This window comes from Kryptolebias marmoratus, linkage group LG1, assembly GCF_001649575.2.
Source record: "Kryptolebias marmoratus isolate JLee-2015 linkage group LG1, ASM164957v2, whole genome shotgun sequence".
In the NCBI taxonomy this organism is placed as follows: Eukaryota; Metazoa; Chordata; class Actinopteri; order Cyprinodontiformes; family Rivulidae; genus Kryptolebias; species Kryptolebias marmoratus.
In genome coordinates this window covers 24,687,426-24,705,207 of record NC_051430.1, presented here as the reverse complement: position 1 = coordinate 24,705,207, position 17,782 = coordinate 24,687,426, and the positions used below count along the sequence as shown (strand labels likewise).

General features: G+C 38.7%; 2 protein-coding genes across 3 annotated transcripts; one reads left to right on the top strand and one right to left on the bottom strand.

Moving 5' to 3' along the window:
• The first annotated feature begins 7 nt into the window (after positions 1–7).
• snap29 (synaptosome associated protein 29) lies at positions 8–3,375 on the top strand. Its single transcript, XM_017412129.3, has 6 exons — positions 8–152; positions 822–1,058; positions 1,154–1,347; positions 1,816–1,901; positions 1,983–2,087; positions 2,413–3,375. The coding sequence occupies exons 1-6, from the start codon at positions 96–98 to the stop codon at positions 2,571–2,573; spliced, it is 840 nt and encodes a 279-aa protein (XP_017267618.1). The 5' UTR covers positions 8–95; the 3' UTR covers positions 2,574–3,375.
• Positions 3,376–6,569: 3,194 nt separating this feature from the next.
• si:dkey-178e17.3 (somatomedin-B and thrombospondin type-1 domain-containing protein) lies at positions 6,570–16,356 on the bottom strand. 2 transcript variants are annotated; one of them, XM_017412130.3, is made up of 5 exons: positions 15,869–16,356; positions 11,249–11,434; positions 10,794–10,884; positions 8,390–8,548; positions 6,570–7,136 (listed from the first exon to the last, which is right to left on the bottom strand). In XM_017412130.3, the coding sequence occupies exons 1-5, from the start codon at positions 16,116–16,118 to the stop codon at positions 7,031–7,033; spliced, it is 792 nt and encodes a 263-aa protein (XP_017267619.1). In that variant the 5' UTR covers positions 16,119–16,356; the 3' UTR covers positions 6,570–7,030. The 2 variants fall into 2 exon arrangements, with proteins under 2 accessions (XP_017267619.1, XP_017267620.1); XM_017412131.3 differs by having other exon boundaries at positions 11,249–11,431.
• Between the last annotated feature and the right edge of the window lie 1,426 nt (positions 16,357–17,782).

Below are 17,782 nucleotides of genomic sequence, written 5' to 3'. Positions count from 1 at the left end.
TTGCGCAGTTTTAGCCGTTGTGAGGGCGCGCGGCAACGTCGCCTTACGTAGCATTACGACGCCTTACGTCGCCGGAAGTGCTTAGCAGTCAGCTGATGCGACTGAGCGACAACAACGTCCGAGGCACGTACGGCAAGAAATTAAAAAAAAAGGTTTGTCCTTTAACCTCGTTTTTATTATAATTTTTATGATATCATTTCAGAAATAGCCTTTTGTGTCTAAAGAAAACGGTTGTGTCCAGTAGCCTTCATTTTCAGGCGTGGTCATTTTGTAATTTGGTCGGTTGGGTAATTGAAACAGTCTTTTCTAGAAAAGCTGTCCCAAGAAACGCTCGTCTGCACACATGATTGACAAACTACAGAACAATTATAATAAATATTATTGTATTGTTACATTGTACAGATGTTAAAATGACAAGTAAGTGTTAAACTGTTTGTTTCTGTCACTTTAAAGGTTTCCTCTAAAGTGGACAAATGTACAAGTATATATTAGTTTGTCAAAACAGCATGTCAGCAGGTCATTATATTATTGCAAAGTTTGGTAATTAGTAATTACTACATTTTATACTCTGTAATAATTATTGAGTGACCAAAGAAACTGGTTATGAGGATTAAAACTGTTATTTAATCGCCTGACTTCAAACTAATTGTTTCTTTTTCTTACAACATGGTTCACTCTTAGTTTCTTACAATACAATAATCCTCACTCAGTGATTTATTACTGAAGGTGAAAGCTCATTATTGGTTTCAGACAGCGTTGTTTACATATTTAAAGCTTTAGATAAGATTATTTTGTCAAAACACTGTGTGTTTACCTCACAGATGGCCTACCCTAAATCCCACAATCCGTTTGCTGATGATGACGATGAAGAAGACTTTAAGCCTAAAGGCCGTGGATTTGATGATGACGACAACGACAGTGGGTTGACCGAAGCAGAGAGGAGACAGAGGTACCTTAAACAGGAAGTGATGCGCACTGCTCAGTCTGCAGTGGACAGCAGCCATCGCTCCCTCGGCCTCATTTATGAATCAGAGAAGATGGGTGTGGAAACTGCAGAGGTACACCTACCTGCCTACCTACTTACCAACCTATCTACCTACCTACCTAAATAACTAACTAACAAACAAGCTGTTTTGTGTATTTGTCTGTGTAGGAGCTGATGCGACAGGGTGAAGCTCTGAAGAGGACCAACAAGATGTTAGACAATATGGATCAGGACCTGAAAACCAGCCAGAAGCATATTAACAGTATTAAGAGTGTGTGGGGAGGATTTGTAAATTACTTTAAAGGCAAACCAGAGGCAAAACCTACTCCTGAAGAGCCAAATGCCTACCAAGCCAGTGAACGGTATGTTTCAGTTCCTCATGGTGCGTTGGTAGCTGTTGTCTATTTCCAAAGAACTTAATATTAGTTTAATTTCCTTATGTGGTTGATGTCAAATTGCTGTAATTTTTGCTTATATTATAAAAGTTTTAACTGGGTAAGAATGCGTTTAAGGTGAAGCATATTTCCAGGAAAATTAGATATTTCAGTGAAAAGTATTATAATTGTAATCTTTTGATTAAATCTTGGAATATGTGTGCATTAAATAGATTCACATGATTAAATAGAAACTTTTCCCCAAAACGAGTCAGATTGTTCGATAGAACCCAATCAATCAGAATTAGCGTTTGAACAATCCCTGCAATTTTGTCTAGAAATCTGAACCAAAACAATGACAGGAAAATGGTTTTAAGTCAGATTGTGTATCTTTGAGCTTTCCCCCAGTCTGTCTTGCACTAAATTGTTGACCAGTGCTTCTTCTACCTGTCTCAGATTACATAGTGCCTTGTCCAGCAGCAGAGAGCATGAAGACAAGTACCAAGCCAGCCATCCCAACCTAAGAAAGTTGGAGACAGGAGGTAAGAGTCGGCACCAAGATCTCCACACGATCTGATTATTCCACAAACCAGCTGCCATCATTTCTGACTCCTGTGTTCCAGGTTTTGGAGCTGCTGCATCGATGGATGACAGCTCAGCTGGACAGAATGGATACCCACAGAACAGATACCTCAAGGAGGCTCACCAGACCCTTGACAAAAACTTGGGTAGAAAATAACAATAATGATTTTATTATCTTATATTTAACCTGGATTATATTTAAGTTTTATGGAAAGCAGTCACAAAAAATGCACAAGTTAATGTTTACATTACCTTATCCTTTAATGAACTCAGTTTTATGGTTTTATTCACTACAACTTTTAACTAATCCACATTTAAAATTTAAAATAGTTGTGTTTAAAACATATACAGTGTGCATGTTTGAAGATGATGGTCGTGTGTATAGGGAGAAATTCCTATAAACATTGCCAATCCTTCCAACGTTAATCCTAATGTAAGATTAATGTTTGGTGTTTTCTGTGGATTATTCAGATGACATGACTGATGGCTTGAGAAGACTGAAGAACCTCGGACTCGGGCTTCAGTCTGAAATCGACGACCAGGACGACTCCATTGGTTCTCTGCTGAACAAAGTGGACAAGATGGACGCAAAGATCAGCAACACAAACCAGCAAATTAAAAACCTCAAATAGGACTCGCACCTGGACTCGCCCTTCATCCTGGCCTTTGTTAGAGAAAATGTCCTTTTATTTTGTATTATGTTGAAAATTATCTTCTACCTAAATGAAATAGGGTTTTGTTTTCATTTTGCCAAGACCTTCTGTGTATAGTCTGCTTGTTTTTCTATCAGGCTTCACTGCATTTCAATCTGAAAGTTGTTTTGCTTTATTAAATAATTATCAAATTTTTTGTAACTGTCAAAAATGTGTAATTGGCAACTATCTGGTTTGTATTTCAAGAAAATGGCTTCAAAAATGTAAAAGAATTTAAAATAATAGATTATTCTAAGTGGAGAAAATTTCATTTGTATTTTATATATTCACTAGCTTTATGTCATGGCTGACCATGGCTGAACCTTCATACAAATGTTTAAAAAAACACAAGCAAGCAGAAAACAGCTTAAAGTCACTTTTGCCTTACATATGAGTACATCAGTCTCTGAATCTGTCATGATTATGTCCTAACTGGTGCTTCTCACTATGATATGGTTCACTTGGACTCTATGTACCAAGTTTTTGAAAATCTTTTTTTTCATTGCTGTAAAATTTGTCTGAGGTAATTATTGTACAGCATAAATGATGAAAATAAACTGTTGTGTATGTAAAAAATCAGAATGGAAGGAGTAAACCTTACACTGAAGAGCCACTTCTGACTTCCAGAAAGAAAATATAGCACAATGCTGTCTTTGAATGTTTTTAGATAATATTTTGTTTTTACCTTGTTTGTTACACACTGAAATAAAACAGAAATATTGTGATTAAAAATTATGAGGGGGCCTTGCAGAGTTCCACTGATGATTTATGTTTAAATGATGCAGTAAGTCAACACAACCACAAGGTGGTGCTACAGGTGAATATCTAATATTAAGTATTTGGAAAACATTTTATTAGAATATGTGGCTATAAATACTTGATTGGATCTTAGAGTTAACACTGGATCAAGACAGGATGAAGTTGATGTAATTTTTGCGAATGCAGAGGCATTAATTGTGCTGAACTGAAAACAAAGTATAATTTTCACATACTGGGTGGCACAAAGATGAATTTAGGAATTAATTTGAACAAATATCTTTATAGACGCAGGACTGACAGGTTGTGTGTATAGCTTTGAGCGCAGATGTGCTAAAGAGCCCAAAACACACAATGTGAACAAAACCTCAAAGATATTCAGTGTTTGTTTTTATGTTTTAAACTGTTTTTAGGAGTTTGGTAAGTATGTCGTTCTGAGTGTTTTACATCTCTTACTGGTGGTTTTACGGCTCTGTTTGGTTTGTTTAGTCTCCCTGGTTTCTTTGTTTCTAATTTGCTTTTTTTTGTGTGACTTTGTGGTCATTTTTTTTATCTTTTCACAGTAACGTTTTGATCCTATGTGGTCATTTTGTCTCCCTATTTGTGTGGATTTTTTGTATTTCATTGTTGTTTGGGGTCATATTTTTGTCTTTTTATATGTAATTTGCAACTCACGTTTGGGTTACTTTGTGTCCTAATTTGAGTGTTTGCTTTAAAGTGAGGGTGGTTTTTTTAGGGGTTATTTTCTGTTTTTTGTAGATATTTAATGTCTTTCTGTTGGCATGCTGTCTCTTTGAAGTTATTTAACATCTCCCCACAACAACATAATGTTCATGTGTAAGTTGTGTCACATTTTTGACAACGTTATACTCATTTCAGTGTTATCACAACAATATTAGATGCGAAGACAATGTGATGGTATGAAGCTGTCAGTTTGTAGCCTTAAATAAAAAGAACGGACCTTCTGGTCAAGGTGGCACCACAGATCCAATGACATACCACCGGAAGTCACCTCTGGGTTTGTTCCCTTCACATCGACAAGGCTTTCAACAGCTGCCTTTTTTTAAAAAAACAGTGACCATGTTTTAACAAAAGCCACCAGTGCTGGAATGCTGCCCTTTTTAGGAACTAATCCCAGAACACACTGCTGTCAGACCCCATCAGGCACAGAGTTCGATGATGGGCCATATTCCTGCCCTTTGGAGCGCAGGAGCAGGGCAGCGGAGGAGATGGGATGTCAGGCTGACAGCCACTGTTACAGTGAGATGATATAAAAAGTAGTGCTGATGAAGAGGAGTTTAGCAGAGAGCATGGAGGAAGGAGAGCAAGGAGAAGGCTGGTTAGAGAGATTAATGATGAGGCAAAGTACCTGAAAGAGAAACTTGGAGAAGTAGCAATAAATACATTTCTAATTTATGACTTTTCTTAGAACATTGTGGATTTTTCACTTTTTAGAAAACCCGTTCCAGAAACTTTACATGACTATTGATGAAGTGTGGAACTCAACGCAGTTTGATTTTCATTTTCTAAAGAATAAAAAAAACCAAACTCCTTCATTTGTCAATTATCTTGAATCAACTCAAGCCCTATATATATATATGATAAATATGATGTTTATGTTAGGATAATTGACTACATTTTCACTAGGTGTGAGTGAAAACATAAATGGCTGTCTGCTTGTCTGTTTCCATGTGGCCCTGTGATGGACTGGTGATTTGTCTAGGGCAGGGGTTCCCAAATATTGTGTCTGAACCCCACTTTGGGTCATGAAACACCAAGCAGGAGAATCTTAAGAAAGTTGACAGAAGTGAAATTCACTTTAAAATAATTTTCAGTGGCATATTCAGTCCTAATTGTTACAAAGAGATAAAACCTGTAATTATGAACGGATAAAAATAATATAATGGTTGAGGAGGCTTTTGGTTAAATAGCTTTTAAACAATATTTGTACACTTTAATCAGTAATAGTCAGCACTACAAGTCTCTGTAGCTTTTATTTTGTGAGCCAAAACCTAAAAAGTTTGGAAATCACTGGTCAAGGGTGTCCCCTGCCTCTCACACAATGACCACTGGCACTAATCATGGCTGCACAAGAGCAATAGAGGCCGGGGTCTATCATACCAGGCAGGACCCAAGATGCAGCCTGTGTAAAGATGCCCCTGACACAATCCAGCACATAATAGCAGGATGGCGTTCTCTGTTAGGACGACCAAATGAAATCCCAGCAGCAGATGTACTGACACATGAATTAAGCTGTCAAGTATCTCAGCCTTTTTGTGTTTTAGCTGTTCACACATCATTTTCTTGCGTTGACGTCACAAAAACAAACCTCAAAGTGCAGGAGATTGCAGGTGAAAAGGTAAATTACACAGAGAAGTTGTCACTTTGTCAGTCGTCATTCTGTTTGCACACTTTAAGAAAAATGTTAAGAATGCAAAAGAAATATAAACATTACTTTTAATAAAATTCACTAGTCAAACCAAGGAATATACTTTTTTTCTGCCACAGTCATAGCTGAAGAAAGGAAATACTCATCAGAAAAATATGACCAAAGAGGGAGAGATCATACTGGAGTTGTTTGATTTCATTACTGGACAGCGTACAGAAAATGCAGTTCCTCAAATGAAATTAGCTTTTGTTTATAATAAATAAAAATGCAAATGTAGATGTGAAGAAATAATAGAATGTAACAGCTTTGCAGCGCAAACAAAATCCCTCTTTAACCAGCTGTGACAGAAACACGGAAAGAGGTCCGAACCGAGGTTACTGACTCCTGCTGTCGAGTCAAAAAGGCAAAGAAAACATCGAATCAAAGTGAAGGAAAGAGAAGAAAAACAAGAAGCTGAGGGGAGTGTAGGGAGGGAATTCCGGTAATTAATAACTTAGCTGTGTGTGACGTTTATGTTGGCTGAAGCTCTGCTGATAAAACCTCCCCTGTGATCCGAGCCGGCTGTAAGTGAAAACACTCAAATCTTTCCTTCTGTCTCTGACAATAGAAAGAACCACGATGAAATCCTCTTTTATGACTCCTCTTCCTCTCAAACAGCATCAGCTGCAAACTCTCGTCAACTCTAGCCAAGAGTCGAACAGCGGCAAAAACACAGACCAGTTTTGTAAAAGAAAATATTAGCAGGAACGAAACAACAGAAGTCGCACATGTTCACTCAGATGTTCAAGGAAAGATAAAACGTTCAGCTTCTCCCAAACAATGAAGATTTATTGCTCTTTGGATCAGAGGTAAAACTGAGGGTAGCCAATACAAATAGGTGGGTACAGTCACATTACATATAAACAGTCATATGCAACAAAAAAATGATAAGAAGCTAAATAATATACGCAAATATTTATAAATTACGCATCAACAGATTCAGCTGCATTGATGGAGGTAGATCGCAAAGACTCAGAGGTATAAAGATGAAGACTTTGCTGTGCTCTGGACGTGAAGCGGTGTAAAAGTAAAACCTGAAGTGAAGAAATGCAGGAATTTGAGTGTGCTTGTAGCAGTTATACAGTACAGAATATGAGATGAAAAGTGGCAGGATGTAGTTCCATGAGTTGATCCAGGCCTCTGCACAGGAGGGTCTGGATTGGTTGGCAGGTCTCTGCTCAAGCAGTGTTTTCAGATGGCTGACGGCTGCAACTCAAACGAAGAGGACAGAGTAGGGAGGACAGTGGCAGCGTTCAGAAGACAGTTCTCGAACCCAGGTACCTTGGCAACCAGGAGCTCCAGTTGCCGTCCAAAATGTTCTAAAGAATCAACAAAACACACAACAGGAAAGAAAGAAAATGATGTTTTCTGAGCATGGACATGGAGTCATGTCAACCTAGAGTTCCAGATGAATGGGATTTATTTAAAATTACTGTATTTTTGTTTTTGTTTTCAAGTATGACAAAAATATGGCAATTTTACAATGTTTTCTAATCTAAAGAGTGATAGAAAGCTTTTACTTATCATGTCTGTAAAATAAAAATCTTTACATTATGGCAACAAAAGTTCTGTGTCTGGCTTTATGCAGAGCTCAGATTTCTGTTTACTTGTTGTGTTTCTGACAGGATCTTGGGTTTGTCTTTGTATTAGGTTAATTGTTTTTTATTAATTGGCTGTCTTCATGTATAGTTTTGCTCCTTGTTCCCTTTGTCTCTGTTCATTACTTGTCAGCCTGGCACACCCATCTGCACCTGTCGCTCGTTTGGAATCTGTCACCTGTGTCCACTTCACAATTACCATCTGCCTTTCAAGCCTGGTGTTTTGCATTACCTGTTCACAGCAATCTTGGACTTTGTACGTTTTTTGTTATTTAGTTTTTGTTGCTGCCATGTCAGCCTTTTGTTTTGCTTTATGTTAATAAATGAGGTTTTCTTTGAGTTCCTCCTTGTTCAGTCTGCATTTGAGTCCAACCAACTCTCCCTAATGTGACAGTTTCAAAGTTCTGATGGGAGTAATTTACAAATAAATAAATAAAAACCTAGGAAGTAATGTATATATCTGAAAAATATGAATTAATTCATTTTAATTCATGGGACTGACTGATGGTCTTTCAAACACTTTACCAGTAATAGAGGGTGATAATATTTACAATAGTTGCCATTTAATACAACAGTATAGGTTTTCAAGATATGAGCTAAATAAAGCTGCTATTTTATGTAGCAAAATGATTTTCTTTTTATGTTTTAGCTGTTGTCCAGCTCAGGGTCTCTTAGAAGCAGCATATTCCCACTACATCAGTGGTCTCCAATCCTGGTCCTCGAGGGCCACCATCCTGCAGGTTTTACTTGTTTCTCTGCTCCAACACACCTGTTTCAGTGGTTAAATGACCTCTTCATGTTCTGCAGAAGTCTGTTAATCATCCATTGATTCAAATCAGGTGTGTTGGAGCAGAGAAACAAGTAAAACCTGCAAGATGGTGGCCCTCGAGGACCAGGATTGGAGACCACTGCACTACATGGACTGTAATACAGTATATGAACACATTTGTAGTTATATTTGGTTTTGTTTTTACCTCATGTTGTCCAGGCCATCACCTGCACAGCGATTGGAATTCGACATGGCGTCACTCTGACACTCTGCGCAGACCAGCCGCTCTTTCACCAGCTGAGTACTCCACAGTTTACGTCTACACGCTGCACTGGCCCGTTTCACTCGCAGGTACACACAGTAACTGAAAGAGCGATGAGAAAAAAAGGAAGAGATAGGAAAAACATCAAAGAAGTGACATAATACTAAAGTCAAAGGTGTAAAAAAGTACTTTCTGGGGACAGAAACATGCTGTGAGAACTAAGCAGGGTTGTGTCGACACATCTCTGTCACTAAGAGCTCAACTTCCAACATGTTCTGGTTCCAGATCACCATCTTCTACAAATTGGGCAAATGGAAAATCTCCAAATAAAGACACTGAAACACTTCCAAAGAAGCCTCTATCCTTCAACTTCCTAGAAAACAACTTTCTGCTTGAAGCAAAGTGGAAACCCAATGAAATAAAAACAGACAAAACACTAGTTTGCTGATAACAGACTTGTTCTTTTTTAAGATAATCCAGCAGCGTCATGTCACCTGCACCGTCCTTTAAAGTCAGCAGAGACTGGAAACAATTACGGCCCTTTTTCGCCCCTAATGGGTGTGTTTTCTGGCAGCTCTTTAAACTTCACATCACTGTTTGTGTCGTCTGAGTCAGACGGCTTTGACTAAACACTAATCCTGCTGATTCTTCAATGAAAACAAGAAGCTTCAGCTCAGAGGGACATTTCAGTCAGTCCTGGTTGTGTTTTGATTATTTTTCTCCAAATAAATTTAACTGTAGTAGGAACGTGTTGAGTTTAATCAGCAGCCTCTTTGAAGATGGCATTGCACACAAATACATTTCTTAAATTAGGCAAGAAGTTGCTGCTAAAACATCTCAAATGTTGTAAATCTCTGTTCATAAAAAATAAAACTTCACTGTTAATACCTGCAATACATCAACACAGGTTTGTATTTAGCCTAAAACAAAGTTTGAGTTTAAAAGAAACTATATTATTTTGATAAGTTTTAAATGAATAAACACATTAGAAATTCATGCCTCTAACTCCTCGTTTCCCAGGTCAGTATCCTCAACATCATCATCATCATCATCATCATCAATACACCAGATGTCTGTGGGAAATTACATGAACTCAGTCCCATTTATGAGTAATGTGCTTGTGTCTTTCATTCCTGTCAAAACAAAATATCTCACGTCCATTTTAATCAGTTTGGAAAAGCAGCCAGGTTTTATTCCCCTGCTGTGATCAGGACTCGTTTATACTGATGAGCGTTATCAGTAAAGGTCAGCTCGTGATGTAAATATTCAAGGCTGGAGTTCCTGTTACAAAGCCAAAGCTAAAAGCAAACTGTGTGTGTGCTACGACAACCTTGGCCTCCGTCTGTATTCTTTAATCTTCACACAAAGCTCCTCGTTGAGTGACCTTTAAACTGGTTCACCAGGTTCATAAACGACTGATATGAACCTGGAATTAAAGAGTCAAGATTCATGAGCTGCATCTGAAAGTTCTATTTAATGTTGGCCGGCCAGACCACAGGGCATTTAATCACAGAGAGAAACTGGAAGACATTCTTCTTTTGAAGTCAAAATACTTCGAAAACGGTTTAGAAAATGCATGATTACTATTTTACATCACAACAAATTGTCCAAAATGTGGAGAGTCTGTTGTGAAAAAGCTAAAAATTTCCCCCAACTTTGACTTTAGTTTAAGTTAAGTCTTTTATGTCGTATCTGATGTTTCTGAGGTTGTTAGTGTTTGATTTCCAAACATAATTGTTTGAATTAAAACATAATTTGAAAGTAATTTTTATAAAATGTAATACCATTTTAACTTTGCTTCAGTCAACTAATTTTAATAAACTTATCTTCAAAGAGATCTTCAGCATTTCTGCATATTTTTACTTCTTTGCACAGTACAGCTACATGTATACATTTTTAATACATTTTGTGATTTCTTGTGTTCAGTTTTATATCGTTTTATGAAAATTACAACAATATTATGTACTTTACCTGATGAACTGCTGGATATAGGCACCAGCTCCCCTCGACTCAGAAAGGAGAAGCGGTTAAAGAAAATGGATAGATGGACTTTACCTGATGAAGTCCACAAATTCTTTGTAATTTCAATAAACTTGATGAATGACTTTAAACATTTATGCTTATATAGCTTAGCTTCTCTAGAAGGCTCCTGTTTATTAAGTCATGTTTGTAACCTTAGTAGTATTTAGTATAACAGTCTTCCCAGTTTTTGTTTTCCTGGTTCCACATAGAAATATATTCTAAAAAAGGGTCCTTTTAACACTATACATAGTTCAGCTGTAACTACTTTCGCTGTAATGATTGTAATAAAAATCCATCACTATAAGAGAAGAGAGAAAAAACTCACCTGTCCTTTTTCTCTTTTATCAGCATGTGTGGTCGCCTCCAGGGGTCCTTGAAGTTTCTGTTGAAAGAATCAGGAAGGATCTTTGCCACCTCTGGGGATCAGATGCAGGGATGCAAATGAAAAAGACAACATGCTTGGAATCGTGTTATCAATACAGTTTATTTGTAGCAGCTCAACATATTACTCAGGCTAATCTGATGACTGAATGTAGACTAATGTGGTGAAGTTCCTGATTAAGTTTTCTAAAGAAATATTCCATTTGGAAAATAGTTTATCTGTGTCCTGGTGTTCCGCTGCAGGGGACACGAACATAACTGAGGAGTTGAAATGGTGATTCTGGAGGTGAGATTTCACAGTAGACATGTACAAATGTGTTAACATAAAGCCCCTCCAGAGAAACCTGAAACACCAAATTAATATTTACCACAGCTCAGAGGCAGAAGACGGGCTGTTACCTTTCGCAGTGATGCATATGACGTTGTTCCCATAACATCCTCGTCGCTGTTTCAAGTCGGGACAGGGTGTGCCTCCGTTTCTGGGAGGAACAGATACCTGGCGACTCCTCTCCTTGGTGCCAACTCCACATGGAGACGAACACCCTAACCAGGGGCCCCATGATCCCACCTCACAGTCAATGGCTGCTGGGGGATTTGGGTAGACAGGGAGTGGGAGAATTTAGACAGATAGTTTTAGATAACAAGGAACAAATTCTGGAGAAAATAAATGTAGCAGAGTATAAAAAGTAGATGATTCACTCCAAAGGAAGTTAAAAGCTTTCCTCTAATTCATTTTTGAGCTGCAACACACACATTTGGACTCAGGTAGGCAGAGGAGAATAGGTAGGTGCCCATTAGAAACCATTTGTGTCAAATCATCTAAACCCCAGAGCCAGGAAGTCTACAACTCAGGTCATATGGGTGGAGTTATTTACAAAGGGGCTAATTTCTCATCCTGTTACCCCCTCAACACATACACATACACACCAGCAAAGTCTGGACATCACATAAACAGCGGCAGCAATTAGACTTCCTGATTCAGCCAATTAAATCAGGCCAAGAGGAAGCTGTATTACTACTGCTGCTCTGATCAAAGCCAGAGAAACTCCAATGGTAATTCCCATGGTCCTGGTGGGGGTGGTGAGCTGTGTGTGTGTGTAGGGGGGGNGGATGCCTCGGTGACACAGTGGCCTCACAAACCTACTATAGATGCTCTGCATTAGTGCACATTAGAGCTGCCTACCAGACACTCCCAGGTCAGCACACACACACACACACACAAACAAAACAACAATTTCTGTCTTAAAAAAACAGTCCCATTTGAATTTTTTCCATCCTCAGCCATCAAAAGTTGAGAGGTATAAAGTCTACAATCAGCTTGTTGTTGTTTGATTCCTGCATCTTTTATTTCCTTCATTTGCATCCTGTGATGTTTGCTGGGAGATTTCAATGCTGTTGTTTTTGCTTTTTATAGAAATAGAAACATGTAGAGTGCTTTACGACAGAGGGTGTGTCGTGAAACCAACAAGGGTCAGCCTGCTGACCCTAGAGCCACCAGAGGTCACCAGAGGTCAGAGTGGTGGTCTCCTCTGAGCAGGCCACAGTCCTACCACCTACTTGACACCCCGTCTGACAGCCTGACCCTCGGTCACCACTGGGCCCTGTCTGCATTGTTAATGAGAAGGTTCCCAGTTAGAAAACCTGTCCCCATCCCTGACCTCTGACCCCAATACAGGAAACAAATGACGATTGTTGTCAGCACGTGCTGCTTTTTGACTGGAAAATCTTCAGTTCAGAATGGATAAAAAAACAGTAGGTGGAACAGAGGGTGCTTACTAAAAAAAAGGGATGGATTCTGCACAGGGACAAATTAAATCTGTGTGTTTGTGTTGATTTCTGTCGTTGTCACCTGACAGACGTGAGTGGAGCCAAAATGAAAAACGTTCACTTGTGTTTGTGCACCATTTAGGATATTCCAATAATTTATTACAAATCTAACAGATTGTGGTCACTATAAAATTTTTATCAGACCAGTCTCATTATATTAGACAAGGCAATGTGTCATTTATTGTTGTCGTTGTTGTTGTTTTATATAATTAACAGAGCTTCAGGTGACTAAACCAATCCGCTTATTTAATTCCAACATTTTAACTTTATGTTTACAAAGTCATCAGTTACTGTAATCTATTGTCAGTCTTACATAAAGTATATAATTCATTTCTTAAGAACAGCATCCGTTTGCTTTCCCTGTTGTTCTTTCATTTCAGAGTTTCACAAGCTTAAAACGACCAGTTTGCTTTGTCTTCCTTTATCATTTTGTCCATCACTAGCCCTTGTTCTCCCCCATCTGTCCCCTTTTATTTGGTCTCTTTTTCAGGTCCCCTACCCCCTCAAACCACCCCCGTTTTTTCTTTGATGGGATGCAGATGTCCAGCTGGTCTGGAGGGCCATTTTTGGTTCAGACCCACTACTGTCGCCCTCCTCCTTCCCCATACAGTCAGAAAGTCTCATCAGATCAAGGTCTGGCTAATGTTTGGGAAGACAACGAGACAATCACAAGTCTTTTAACAGAGTTGAAGAACATTAACTGTACAAACAGTGAAGCATAAATGTTTCCTGCAGACAGATGAAGGCTATTAAACCGGCCTTTTAAAACGATTCATTACCAACACAGTTAGGACAAGGTTTGCCTTGCTTGGCCTCACGACATCATTTTACCTTTTTTGTTTCAAACAACCATAAAACAAAAGTGAAAAAAGAACATGTAAAAATAAAGTGTTTGTCTGAAGGCCAGGAGCTCACTAAAAACATATTTTAAGAGAAGTGAATGAGTATTTAAAAGCCTCATAAACATCTAAAATAAAATAATTAGCACAATTGTTAACATAGGTGAGCTTGTCATAGCACTACATTAGCTTCACATTTGACAGTTTTTATTATTTGTATTGAAACCCTTTGGTTATTTTTGTCCGAAGACACCAGTTTCATGTATGTTGCTCACAATGAAAAGGTAACAATTTGCTATCATGTTAGCAGCTAAACGCAAATGGGAGGAACTTTAATAAAGATGGATTTTCGAAACAGGACCCTGGAGTGCATTAAGTATTCTCTATACAATTAGCAAGAGACTAAACAAAAAAGGAGCTCCAAGCTGTTGTGACTGGTTGGTGTTATCATCTTGTTTATTGTTAGTTTTTGTCATGAAATTACTTGTTGAACTGTTGACTCTGGCCCACCCATTTGTTTGCTGAAAAGCTCTTTTAAGACCACTCACTGAACATCTGACCATCATTGTGCTATTTAAAGCTAAAAGTGACAATATTTAGATAAAAAGGGTGGAGTTGGAGGATACATGAAAGCCAATTAGATCTATCTTTAAGGACGATTAACTACTGAATTGCTGAATAATTTCCACACTGATCTCCAGTTCACTGATAATAAGGATTTTATCTGGTTGTGAAAGAATTTTGTGATGTTTTTAATGGTTTTCTGAAGACAGAAACAATTCATGCTGAGACTGGATCTAAAAATCACCCAGAACCAACAACTTTTAGCTTGAGAACAGTAAATCAACCCAATAAATATTATGGAAAAGTTTATATTTACTGATTAATACTTAGAGAATATCCATATAAAATACTGCAGCAATAAAAAAAATGCTGTTTTTAAAAGGTACTGTGGACTTGTGTTCAAAATGAAGACGAAAACATTATTTTTTTAGCTGTAAAGCGGCCAGATGTTGCACATTAGATTTGGACCAGAGCACTTGTTCATCCAGTTTATAAGCCTTAACTAAATGAAGAATATACGCTGCACAAACAGCTGTGTCATTTCAGGATAAAGAGTTTAAGACACGTTGGAAGGTGGAAAAAGAGGGAGTGCATAGATGGAAAGGAGCAGACATGACATCCCAAGAGTCCAGATGCCTTGAAAGAGGCATGAAAGAGGTGAATTATGAGTAAATTTAAGAGGACAGAGACAGAACTACAGAGGGAGTAAGAACCACCAGACACCAGAGCAGAAGAGGAAAGAAGCTGCCTCCTCCATCCTCCTAAAGACCAAGATTATCTCTCGAGTCTCTAGAGGGATGAGCAACTATCTAGATGGGAAACTTACTACAAAAATTAAACGAAACTATCTCCTACATGTTTATTTGAGGACTGAGGCTTAAAAAAAAGGTCTGGCACTCTTTGAAGGAATGCATATCACCCACTAACTTTTATGCTGGAGTCTTAGACTAAGATTATGTTGAGAAATTACAAAATTGTAGCCATTTTGACCAAACTTTAAAAGTAACGTAATCTGTGATATCACCAGATGTCACACTCAGAATGTGTTGTGAACGACCTTCAGCTGCTACAACAAATTTTAGCTTAATATCTGCAAAACCGACTGGTTAGAGCCATTTCTGTGTTGACTAATGTTGATTGGCTGTGGCAGCCATTTACAACTGAACTGACTCCAAATGATTTTCAGTTGCAGCCGTAGACCAAACGATTACTTTCTGAAGGTTTTATTAGAACCTGCCCAGTGGTACATGAGATATTTTGCTAACAGACAGTGAAAGTACACACACAGAGTCAGTCCTTGTGAGGTTTAACACTCCTCTGTTACGGCTCAGTGTTTCATGTCTGTCTGTCACACAGCAGACTGAACTCTTCTCTAATCCTGACCATTTTTGGAAGTCAGTTAGGCTAATCCTTTCATTTACGTCAGCATTCAAAAGGTGAGAGGAAGAGGTCCTCTGAACTCCTCTTTTAAGGTTGTTTTTTAATATTATTTCTTGAAAAATAAAAAAACATTTTCTTTTGTGACTTTCTCTGATCATTCACACCTCCTTCCAAGTGAGGTTGTGCAATTTCAAACTTTGATGTGAAGGTCAAAGGTCAGCACTGCATACCTAAAAACACTCCTGAACAAACAGCCGCACCAGAGACAGTTATGTGTCGTATGTCTCATTGTCTCTGTCCTCTCAGCCACATCTGTCCCAAGCCAGGGAACCCAACAAGAATTCAGTTTATTTTTTTATTTTTATTTTTTTGTCCAGAAAACTTGTTAAACATCTAAGGAACAACTCACCAGATATGTGGCACACATGATGGTAGTCCTCGCAGCAGTCCCTGGTCTTCTGACAGTAGCTGTCGCAGTAACACAAAGTTTTTCTCCTCGTGTATTCCACACACTCGTTATCCCGGCCGCTGCAGCAGTTCGGGCTCTCCCTCTCCCGGCAGCCGGCTTCGGTCTGGGGGAGAAATCCAGTGAAGAAAACCGTGAGAGATAAACAAAAGACGAGCAGCGGTGAGCTCCGTCCGTGCGCTCCCATCATCATGGCTGTTCCAGGTCCACCTGCTCCGCGCTGCGCTCAGGACTCACTCTGAACGCCCCTCAGATTCTGTTATTAGGGCAGATGAAGTATCTTCTACATAAACAACTTGTTTTGCTTTAAGTTTATGTGGAAGATATTTCACTACTTTGTTTGAAACAAGGTCCTGAACAGAGAAGCATGCCTGTTTTTGCGTAAAACGAGAATTCTGTGCGCAGAAAGCTCTCCTCTGTCTGAGGATCCCTCCCCTTTTTAAACCCAATCAAAGTCTTCAGGACAGACAGATTCTCTGGTTCTATTTGGTTCTTTTAACTTTAAAACAGCCAAATAAAAGCTAAAATAAACTTCCTGTTTGACATTCAGATTTAGAAAGACTTTATTTATCCCTGAGGTGCAACTGAGGAAACACAGAGCAGCACTTCAAAGACGAAAACAAATAAAATAAAAATACAAAATTAGATAAAATAATAAAAAAGGTAGAATTATATAGAGAAGCAAAAAATGAACTAAGTTGTGATAAAGTAAAATGAGTTAAGTCACATTTCACAGTGTACGTAATGAGTAAAATAAGGTGCAGTAAATGTACTAACTGCAGTAAATAATGCGCATTTTTGAGCAATAATATTATTATGAACGTGAATATGATAAAAGTGTTATCAAAGAGTTTTGTTTGAAACAATACTACTGTATTAAAAATACTGTATTTCATCTGTGGGGTGAGAAATGATCTACAGGTCTGAGCTGGGAGGATGAGGATGGTGGAGATGATGAATCTAACACCCGTACTACGTACGTGATGTCCACTGGTGTCTGCTGCATTTCAGTCCTATGCAACCTCCTACAAAGGAATGGCACAGATGGCAACCCAAATATCACTGTGGAGAAGGTGCCCATTGGTGCCCATTGGAACAGACCAAGATGACATGAATATTCTCGGCCTGGTGGTGTTTGCTATCGTGTTTGGCGTGGCTTCGAGGAAGCTGGGCGAGCAAGGAGAGATCCTGATCAAGTTCTTCAACTCCTTCAATGAGGCCTCCGAAGTCTCCTAGATCATGTGGTATGCCTCTCTGGGTATCATGCAATTATAAAGGGTACAGTGGCGGCTGGCCAGTAGGGGGCGCTTGGGCGCCGCCCCCTTTAAATTGTTTAGATAATAAATGATTTAATTATGAACTGCAAAATACTTAGAAATGTATTTATTCATACTGTGTGTCCAATAGACATGTTAGAATTTATTAAAATAGTAAATACATAATTCTATTTAATTGCTCACATTGTGCACACTTCCTATGTGCAGGGCGCCGTTCTAATGAGAGTGTATGTAGGCGCATCAACTTTTGGCAAGCAGGTGATCTGAGGCTGACTTTTAATTGGTTATTTAAGGTTTTCCACAGGGCGCAGCGCTCTGCGTCCCGGACACACCCATTCTGTTGTGTCATTACTGGTAGAGTGTCAGTACTGGCTAATTTTTTTAAAACATTGTGTGATTGGACAATCCCCGATTCGACTCATTAGCGCAGCTGCAGTTCGTTAGGTCGATTCACGTTTACGTTTGCAAAGTGGAGTAGTTGGGACTCCCGCCATGGAGGCTGACGTCACATCCGGCTGTCAGAAAGTTCGCCTGATTGAAAAGTCGAGCCGCGAGTGAGCTGCCTTTTATTCAAAGACAG

Bases quoted from the DNA above. Each gene is read 5' to 3' on its own strand.
- si:dkey-178e17.3 (XM_017412130.3), bottom strand. From the start codon at position 16,118: ATGATGATGGGAGCGCACGGACGGAGCTCACCGCTGCTCGTCTTTTGT. The intron at 10,885-11,248 runs GTAACAGCCCGT...TCTGATCCCCAG, and splicing joins CATATGCATCACTGCGAAAG to AGGTGGCAAAGATCCTTCCT. The intron at 7,137-8,389 runs GTAAAAACAAAA...TTGATTCTTTAG, and splicing joins GATGGCCTGGACAACATGAG to AACATTTTGGACGGCAACTG.
- snap29 (XM_017412129.3), top strand. From the start codon at position 96: ATGCGACTGAGCGACAACAACGTCCGAGGCACGTACGGCAAGAAATTA. The intron at 153-821 runs GTTTGTCCTTTA...TTTACCTCACAG, and splicing joins GCAAGAAATTAAAAAAAAAG to ATGGCCTACCCTAAATCCCA. The intron at 2,088-2,412 runs GTAGAAAATAAC...TGGATTATTCAG, and splicing joins GACCCTTGACAAAAACTTGG to ATGACATGACTGATGGCTTG.